At 39.3% G+C, this 9577-nt stretch overlaps 3 protein-coding genes across 4 annotated transcripts in view; 2 read left to right on the plus strand and 1 right to left on the minus strand.

Annotated features, from left to right (window-relative positions):
• The window catches only part of LOC121422771, an 8465-nt gene extending 7976 nt beyond the window's left edge, over nt 1-489 (minus strand). Inside the window, exon 1 of the mRNA XM_041617954.1 lies at nt 155-489. The gene's annotated coding sequence lies outside the window, so the exon portion shown is untranslated. The remainder of the gene's footprint in view (nt 1-154) is intronic.
• The window catches only part of LOC121422770, a 25309-nt gene extending 20422 nt beyond the window's left edge, over nt 1-4887 (plus strand). For both annotated transcript variants that reach the window (XM_041617952.1, XM_041617953.1), the window contains exons 5-6: nt 1770-2043; nt 2996-4887. In XM_041617952.1, coding sequence (XP_041473886.1) covers nt 1770-2043; nt 2996-3392 — 671 coding nt within the window. In that variant the 3' untranslated portion in view covers nt 3393-4887. The remainder of the gene's footprint in view (nt 1-1769; nt 2044-2995) is intronic.
• LOC121422695 (mucin-5AC-like) lies at nt 4484-7762 on the plus strand. Its single transcript, XM_041617861.1, has 2 exons — nt 4484-5853; nt 7003-7762. Exons 1-2 carry the CDS (start codon nt 4484-4486, stop codon nt 7325-7327), a joined length of 1695 nt encoding a protein of 564 aa, XP_041473795.1. The 3' UTR covers nt 7328-7762.
• Nucleotides 7763-9577: the final 1815 nt, after the last annotated feature.

A 9577-nucleotide genomic window follows, 5' to 3' on the forward strand; every position in this document is an offset into this window, starting at 1 on the left:
CATACTGTTGTAGGTGGATTAGCAATTGCATGATTATATATAATGAATCCTGTTCAATTGACATGTGAAAAACCTCTTCGTGAAGTCATGTGCATCATATGATACATTACTAGTACTAGATATCCCAATGAGAACTCTCTAGATTATACCGTACCTTGAAAGTGTGTTATTGTGATGTAAACATATACATGCATGTACATCTAACGATGATATCCGATATATAAACTGTCGCGATCGCTGATCCACCATCGGGTTCAGAAACATGCAAATCCCTATGGATTAATTGATATTCCTCGAACGATCTTGGAGGTCGAAAAATGCGACTATGCTGATTGTTTAAAACGTTTTACATACAGAAGATCATGCATTCTCCATACATTTAAATTCACCGATCAGAAATGAAAGCGGTGTGGTTATAATGCTGCTACTATAACACGGGTGGGTAGTTAATGTATAAAGCGTATTCAGGGTCTATTTAGCCCTATTCCCGTGAAGAGGGTACACGATCGTGGCAATAGGTCTCAAACAAACGATAGGGGGAAGTCCCAAATATCAGTGACATCATTTGAAATAGGTATGACCGAGTAAATCAGGACGAATCACACTTCAGTGTAGCTACATAATATCGCTTTACATTGCGTGTATATTGACTTTCTTTACCATAAATGCTCATTAAATGCGTTGTTTCTTTCACGGAGCAAATCATACAGGGTTCACGGTTCTTTTGGTAAACCAAATGAAGCATGCAGATATCCTGTCTGCAAGAATCGCAAAATATTTGCTATTAATATCCCTTTTGATATAAAAGGTTATTCAGAGGGTAAGGGGAAAAGGCGTCGTGTTTCGAAGTATTTCTATAGTAATTGAAACCACACACACCCCTTCTTGATTTTGAATTGCCCATTGTTTATAAATATACAAATTACAATCATCTTTATCATGTTTGGGTTATCAATTACATAAATGTAAAAGATAAACAATATTTACATTTATCATAATATATCGTTTGCCTTAAAAAAACGCAATACTATTTACAGAGAGAATGAATATGAGTGTAGTAAAAAACAACCGAAAGAAATGAAAAGAAAATGGGGAGAACATAGCTACGAAGATAGTCGGGGAGCCCAGAGACATACGGAGGATCAAATGACAAGGAACATCTAAGAAGTCTTTGTCGAAAATTTGTGAACCGGAACAGCAGTTTAAATCAGAGCCGAAGAAAATTTGCAAATAATTATACCGTTTGTCAAGAATCAAGGACTAAACTGCTGTTTAAAGATTCACCAATTTTCGACGCCTTAGATGTTCTTTGTCATTTGACAATACGTTTACTCTGTTCTTGAATCTTCCGTACGTTGCTGAACAAAAACTCCTAGCGGTGGCAGTCACACTAACGACGCCGAATGCAGACCGACCAAAGCAATTGCGTTATTTCCAATGACATATCGGTCGATTTGCAGTCGGTTCCGTTGGTGTGTGACTGCGACATAAAATTTGATAAAATTTGATTAAAATCTCTGATTTAAGTAGACTTATTAGGTAAAGTGGTGTTCCGCTACATTTGAAGATTTAACATATCGTATGGCAATGTGCCAACCGTGATGGTTAGTGACTATACTTCAACATCCATGGGAGACCGGGATTTATACCATCATTCGTTTTTATTATGTGATCTGTTCCATTGGCTTTACATTTTCATACCTTTTTTTTTGCCTGAATTGTGATAAATTTATATATGTCTCTTTTTCTTTTTTTTGTATGTCTTGCAGTGTGTTGTATATGGGGCTACTGCTTCAAGAAACGCCCTGATCACGTGAGAGTAGAAGATAGTGGCAATACAAATCCGCCAGCTCTGTACACTTCATCAGCTGCAGACGATCATCGCATCGCATTTGGCGCCCAAACGGTGCCCATTCAAGTTTTGTCGCACGATGGCGCCGTCATTCTAATTCCTCGAAATGCACGTGACGGACATATTTTGTATCACCATGGTAATGGCATGACAAACCTAGGAGAAGCTGTGCATTACAATGTGCGTTATAAGTAAGACACACGCGATATATTACTTCTTAGATAAATCTTCGCTCATTATAATATTGCATGCATGAAAGAACTGCATAATTAGCATAAAACGAAATGGCCAAAACTCGGCATAGATTAAACTTTAATACCTTGGTCACATTAATTCTACGGCGGCCGTACGGCGAGTCGAAAACAGTTGTTTTAACATTTTGTTTATACCAGCTTCATATAGGTGGTTTGAATAAAACTGAATAAAATGACTGTTTTCGACTCGCCGTGTAGCTGTCGTAGAAAAATGTGACCGAGGTATAACTCGAAAAAGGATTTGAAAAAAAAGCACATGCACGGCAGCTCAACATATGAATCAAAATGAGCTTCAGATTGCCATATGACATTTCACTTAAAAAGTATCGTTTCATACCTTGAAAATATTTTCAGTTTGCTTCATCACAGAATATTTCTGCACCTAAAACATTGATGGACCTATAATGAATATCAATATCAAAGCACAATGATTTGCGAATGCTTCTTGGACATGCCATCTAGGTCATCGTGAAGTTATATATGATCCTTACTATGGGAGCCTTCAATGAAAGGACTTGCTCGTTATATCCGACAATATTACCTTTGTAATAGTGCTTCTTAATCAATCAAACCAAGGAAAGTTGTGAGATCCGACTACTTAATGGCTGACAACGTTAACAAAATGCTACCCTGACTGTGATTCCACAGAGCCTGCAAAGAAAGGGGTCATATTTCTCCTAGGATATATTTTGCTTTTTATTTCACTTTAAAACTAATTACATTATGCCACACTGCACAAATGTGGATTTTTAAAGGTAAAAATGCGTAATAGTTCCTAAAAATGAATCGAAAATTATAATATTGACTATACTACATCATTGTCAATTGCAAATCTTTTTATTTCCGATACAGTCATAGAGTTTTTTTTTCTTTCACCTTTCCTACATAGTTCTATCAGCCTACCATCCTACGACCAAGCGATGTCATGTCCGGTTCTTCTTCCTACTTCTCGCTCTCATCACCATCAACTTCCATCCACAGCGACCCAAGATCCTGTAACACCATCAGAAGGTGGTCACGAGATAGAGGCACGGCGTAGCAATGCGTTGGAGACGGACGATGAGAGGAGCTTGCCTGACATAGGAGGCCACGCTGATACACCAATGGAATCTCACGCATCACAAACCACTCGGCATGCTCGATCCGATCTTTCTATACACCGTGATCGAGCTGAGAGAACGTCATCACGCCCGGAATCGCACACTCCCCTCACTAATCTGATTCCTCATTCTCCTCCTCCTCCTCCTCTTCATCCCCCTCCAGCGTACCAATCATTATTACAATAATATGCAAAAAATGGCATTGTAGTCTGTAAACGAATATGGATTGTGAAGTTGATGTGAGTTCGGATCCCCATCATCTCTTCTTTAACTAAAAAGGCCCGGGATTAATTTGTGTCGTCTATTGTGACTGATTGACTTCGACGTAGTGTTCCCGATGCAATTGCTGAAACCAGCTTGGCGTTGATGAGGTTAAAACCCGCGCTGATAAGTTCCTCTGGGAGTTACAGCAACAGACCAAGAACCAAACTACATAATGTGCTCTGAAACAGAGCCATCGATTAATTTCAGATTATCTGCTAATTATATTTCATGTAATATATTATGTAAAGGCTGTACAGCATAATTATGTTAAAGTAACGTCATGGATTTGGGAAAATAAAACCTAAATGAAATGAATGAAATCTTAGAGTGCAATTAAGAACAATAAAAAAACAATTCATGATTATGTTTATTTTCTGGTTTTGTCTGGGTGTATATTTCTGTGTGCCTCTCTCCTCTTCTTATAAGATGAGTTTTTACTCATCATGCCCCTCGGTTTTTAATTAGCCTTTCAGGACGAATTTTTGGCCAATATCCCGATTTGTAAGAGAATAATGTCCATCCCTTATCATTCAAAGTACCATCAACCTATATTTTTTTTGTCGTGCAGTTATGAAACCCACAGCCACTTATAATGGTAATCGTTCTACATGTATGTAATGTTTAACCTTTAGACTCGGGTATTGGTTGTTTACCGTGTTTATCAGTTTAAACAATCATGTCGAGGTTCTGCTCTAACCTCGATAACGCATCTCACACATCATTACAGGCAGTTTATTATAGTTTGGAATATTCTAACAGTACTTCCAACAAGTGTTCACCTGAGTTGTTAAGAATTTTTGCAGCCATACGAATTTTTTTGACAAAAATGATGCAGCAGAAGAAAGAAATTGACACTGTGACCTGAGCCAGCAACAAGTTAATTCACAAAGCATTTTGTTTACGTTAATATGGATCTGCCAACACGGAAACCATAATTTGCTTTCTGACTCTTGAATATCAGACCCGCAAGGATTAAAGCTGTAACGTTGATAGACGTAGAGATAACTGTCATAATGGCTGAAATGAATCCACGAAATGTGGACTTTGGTGGTGAAAATCAACCAACAACATTTGAATATACGGACGAAACATCGCCATCACCTGCGAATGACACGTTATTTATACCGGTAAATACAAACTCGCAAGAGACATATCCATCCCAGGATTTACAGGCAAATTCTCCAACACCGGATAACTTGCTATTTCCAGAAAGCGTCGCAGTCCACAGAGACAGCATGGCATCTCTTAATAACTTAGAAGCTCCAGAAAATTTGAAATTACCCGACAATTCTATACAACCGGACAACTTGACATCTCTTAACAACGCAGCAGCAGCAGCTCTGGAAAATGTTACTGCTCCTAACTCGATTTCTCCGGACAAGCCTTCACCCCCGGATAATCTAACAATTCCCAGTAACTTAACTCCGGACAATAACACATCCCAGGATAATTTATCATTTCTGAATAACCCAACCGCTCCAGAGAGCGTTGAATCTCCGGGAAGCTTGGTTTGTCCAGAAAACTCCTCATTCCCGAGCAGTCAAACTCCCTACAACCCGGCAACTCCGGAAAGAGTTGAAGCTCCAGAGATTTTGGTATCTCCGGACAGCCACACGTCAATAGAAAATTCAACGTCTATAAATAATGCAGCAACTCTGGAAGGAGCTGAAACTCTGGGGAGTTTGGTAGCTCCGGACAACTTCACATCCACGGAGAATTCAACTCTAAACAACTCGGTGGCTCCGGAAAACTCGCCCTCTTTAATCAACCCGGATTCATCTGTCACGTGGACAGTGCCAAGCCTTCCGACCATACCTGTCACTTCAAGAACAATTATTTCTACCTCATCGGTAAGTCTAACGTTACCAGTGACATCAATGAGGACCAGTACAACATCACCAACACCAGCAACTCTACCAACTTCAACACCAACGCTTAGTCCAAATCTACCAGTATCCCCGACGCCATCAATTATCCCACCATCTAATACAATCGCATCTTCGTCATCACCATACGAGCAAGCATCGACAACGACGACGTCGGAAGATGGCGGACCAACCTGCGGACGATTTCGATCTCTCCTTCGATCACTATGTAGCACATCTCCGGACAAATACTGTTGCATCATCCCTGCCAAAATATGGCTCAAGATACGTCTCTGCGCCATCGTACTCCTACTAGTCGGACTTTTCCTCGTCATCATCTTCCCTCTTCCTGGAATGATTCTCTTTCAAATAGCGATTGTCCTCCTGACTGTATCAGGAGTTTTTGTGTTCATTGACATCGGAAGGGGAGCCATCGCTAACTGTTGGTGTGAGACTGTTGAAAGGCCACGTCCTCAGCCGAACAGAGTGCGGACTATTGAAGTCACTGCAAGTGCTAGGTAAGAGCATATGACTGTTTGGGAAACATCTTTGATGAAGTATTCATTAAATGCCTGAATAATCATTTCGCATAATGTCATTAATTTTTTTCTGATTCAGCCCTCATAAGTTGCCGTGTTCCTTTCAGTTTAAGAGGAGTGTTATTATTGATTCGTGGTATTTAAAAAATAATTCTTATTGTTTTGATGTTATTTTAGTTTTGCACTCTGTTATGTTTCAGACGATTAGAGCTTATGGGCAACACGTGTGCAATCCAGTCTTTAAAATTTTAGTCCGGAAAGGTCATGGATATAAACTATGTTTAGAGATATGGTGATAACTCCCACGTATCGTAGGATGTAAATATGCAAGAAACATTATCCACAAGGTTCTTGTGATATATTTATATTGAAGGATAAAGTGCATATTAGGCCGGCGTTAAAATGTTTTGGATGATATTTTTTTAATAACAGTCAAACAAATGTATCAAACTGATCATTTGCACTAACTGTCATTGTACCCAAGGGATATCTCACATGTTTACCTTTTAACATGTTTAACGTTACTTATTGACTGGACCAAGAGCCAAGGTTTTTTAAGTCAAGCAGCCTAATCATCGTAATCATTGGCCCGTTGAACTTATTATCGGTATAACTCGGCCAAGGGTTATCACGCACCCCCCCCCTCCCTCCCACTAAAAAGCTAAAAAGCGATTAATCATGTTAAAAGGTGTGCTAGGGGCGATTAAATTTTCCTGAATTTTTTTCAGTTAACTATGATTAATTGATTAACTTCTTTTACCCCAAATACTTGAAGAGCAATTTGTTGATAAAATTGGTCAATGTTCGTGATGTATGCTGCCCGTCCCCACCATGCCCACTGATAGTGTTATTTGAATCACTTTGATAAGCGCAAAAAAAAGGTAAAATCGGCGATTAACATAATTATTAGCAGTGCTGCTCCTAATTCATCAGTGTCTGCGTACGCACAAAATTTACAATTCTAAATGCCAAATTGATCGCACACATGCCATCTTCTCTCATTTTGATTGGTCTTAATAATTTTGCAGTATTATTCTTTATGTTTATATCACACGGATGTGCCAATTTACGCCAACAGTATAATCATTCCACTTTTATCACATCACCTCTTTGTTTTTCTCCATTCAGGTTTGAAGAATACGACAACCCTGCCTTCGCCGAGGGCGACCATCCACCCGACTACGCGTCCGCCATCGCTACAACTCCAACCCCTCTCGACCACGGACACCAACGACCACCGAACATCACCATCAACATCGAGGCCTCGGAGCGCGGAACAACGGGTGACCTCGCGTTTGATCCTACCTTGAGTCCAAGCTCGATGTTCTCCTTCGGCGAACCTTACTCGCCACGGTCATTGCCTCCATCCTATGATGACGTCATAAAAGAAGATAACGACAGGCAGAGGTCAAGGAACCGAGATGATGATAGTCCTGGACCAAGCTCCTCCTGAATTAGCCTTCAGACAAGACCCCATGTTTGATGAGCGTCTGGTAAAGAGAGACCAATCGCCCAAACCAGGGTGAAGGCGCCATCCTTTCCGGAAACTGGGTGCACTGAGTCAGCGCTAGTCTCGTCTCAGTTCCCGCGTGGTTTGTCAAAAAGCTACTCCTGAGCGTGTTCAATCTTGAATTCGAATAAATAAATTCCTGCATCATGGCAAAGGAATTGTTATTTTTCAACATCTCCTTGACTAGAAACACAATTGAGACCGAAGAGAGAAATTTCTATAGACCTGTCCTGGGAAAGCATCAAAGTTTGTAAGCAGATAGGAGATGACTTTGCAACATGATATGGAATTATATTTAGAAACAAAATCAGAGATATCTGGAAAATTGTCATCAGTTTCAACTGTGTAAACGTTGGTTTCATTTATCGTGTACATTTATTAAAAAATCATGACATCCGTGATCGGCATGTAGTGACAAGTATTTTTTCACTGCAGGCTTAACCTACCTCTCAAATCAAAGATTAACTACCCGGGTCGCAAGCATGATAGGAAATCATTGAAATCTTTCAGTCGACTTCTCAAAGAGATGGGCAGATTCAAATACAAATGATAAAGTAAGTTACGTGGATAATAACTTGATAAATTGTGAATGTGGCATTCCAGAAACCATGTCACAACTCTGTCAGTGTCCTAACTTCATCGAGTAATGTAGCTAACAAGTCCTGAAAGAAATCAGCGGCTTGGATGGTCTGCGAACCCACGACCCTGTGGCTGCAAGGCAGGGAGTCAGAAAAGGGCCTACTAAAATAAAGTAGACTCGTTCGAACTTGAACGGTTCGGATGAGGCGGACTGATTGCGATACCGCCCCGGGTTAACATCTGGGAAATCCAGACTAAAATAGCGAGTGAAATTCTGTAGGTTGTGTCTTCTTTGCATGTGCTGATATTTCCTGTCACGACAGGAATATTACAGCAAAAACTAAATTGAAATCACCATTATGCTAAATTGAAATAAACATTCTGGTCTTCGAAGGTTCCATTTTCACGTTTCTTTTAGCTCGGTTCAGGTTGACTACCTCATTGAACAGCATCGTCTCTGCTCTTATCATGGGTACTTCAATTAATAATGTGCTAGACTCGGATCACGTTGTTACTGCCCGTGTTGAAGTTTAGAATCAAGACAATATCGTGGTTAGAGCAATGGACTCAAACTTGTGAGGTTGTCAGTTCGAATCCCTGCTCGGTCATTCTCTCCTCTTGTGTAATTTATGTCGTCTATAACAGGTTAGCAACTGTGACTGATAGAGGTAAATTGTTTCCTATGTAATTTGTTATATCAGTTTAAAGTGCTACCAAAGGCTGTGGTGCCAAGTTCCTATACCGAGAGTTACGAACAACAGAATGAAGATTAGATCATGTAGGCCTACGTACCCAGAATCTAGTTCCTTGCAACGTGCAGAATGAAAAGTTTTGTGCAAGTTATCAGTCAGGGACAACAAGTTCAAAGGAAAATGCTTAATCTTGAAACTAAACTTTATGAAACAGTAGTACATCAAGACACGTCACCTTAATACTTAACAGCTTTACAAGGTATTTAATAATTGAGTATTGACTATTGTGTAGTCAATGTTATATTTTTGTATATAGAAAAACAAATACACGATTATGGTAACAAATATAACGCTTTTTGTCGGAAAACACTTAATTGTAAAAGAAATGACAATTATTCAAAATAAAATATATTTTCATTCGAAATTCCAGTGCCTTATTCTCAATTAATACGATGTGCACCATAGCTCCAGATGTCGTACCTCATTCCTTTCCTCTTCCATTTTGCCAAATATATTAGATTTGTACTCTCATGTGATGGCTATACTAAAGATAATATTAATTATGGTGTCGAAACCACTTTAACCAAAGAATAGTAAGAATTTATTTCGTTGTTTTAATTCTAGACTTTGAAAAGGTATAGTGTGATAATAATGATAACAACGATGGTACTATGTAAATATGATAAAAACCAAATATCAATATTATATATTGCTAAATTTATGTGTGGTCTTAATTTTTCAAACGTAAAATTGAATAAGGATAAGCAGTTTGAGGACCGGCAAAAAAAGATTAAAAGATCTGTACAGAGAGAAAGAGAGGGGAGAGAGGGAGAGAGGGGGGGGGCGTTGGGATAGCTAAAGGTCTAATGGTAGACGAAACAGAGACAGGCAGAAAATGGGAATAGGAGGATGACGATGATGA

Source organism: Lytechinus variegatus, chromosome 10, assembly GCF_018143015.1.
Source record: "Lytechinus variegatus isolate NC3 chromosome 10, Lvar_3.0, whole genome shotgun sequence".
NCBI classification, from domain to species: domain Eukaryota; kingdom Metazoa; phylum Echinodermata; class Echinoidea; order Temnopleuroida; family Toxopneustidae; genus Lytechinus; species Lytechinus variegatus.

Bases quoted from the DNA above. Each gene is read 5' to 3' on its own strand.
- LOC121422695 (XM_041617861.1), top strand. From the start codon at position 4,484: ATGGCTGAAATGAATCCACGAAATGTGGACTTTGGTGGTGAAAATCAA. The intron at 5,854-7,002 runs GTAAGAGCATAT...TTCTCCATTCAG, and splicing joins GAAGTCACTGCAAGTGCTAG to GTTTGAAGAATACGACAACC.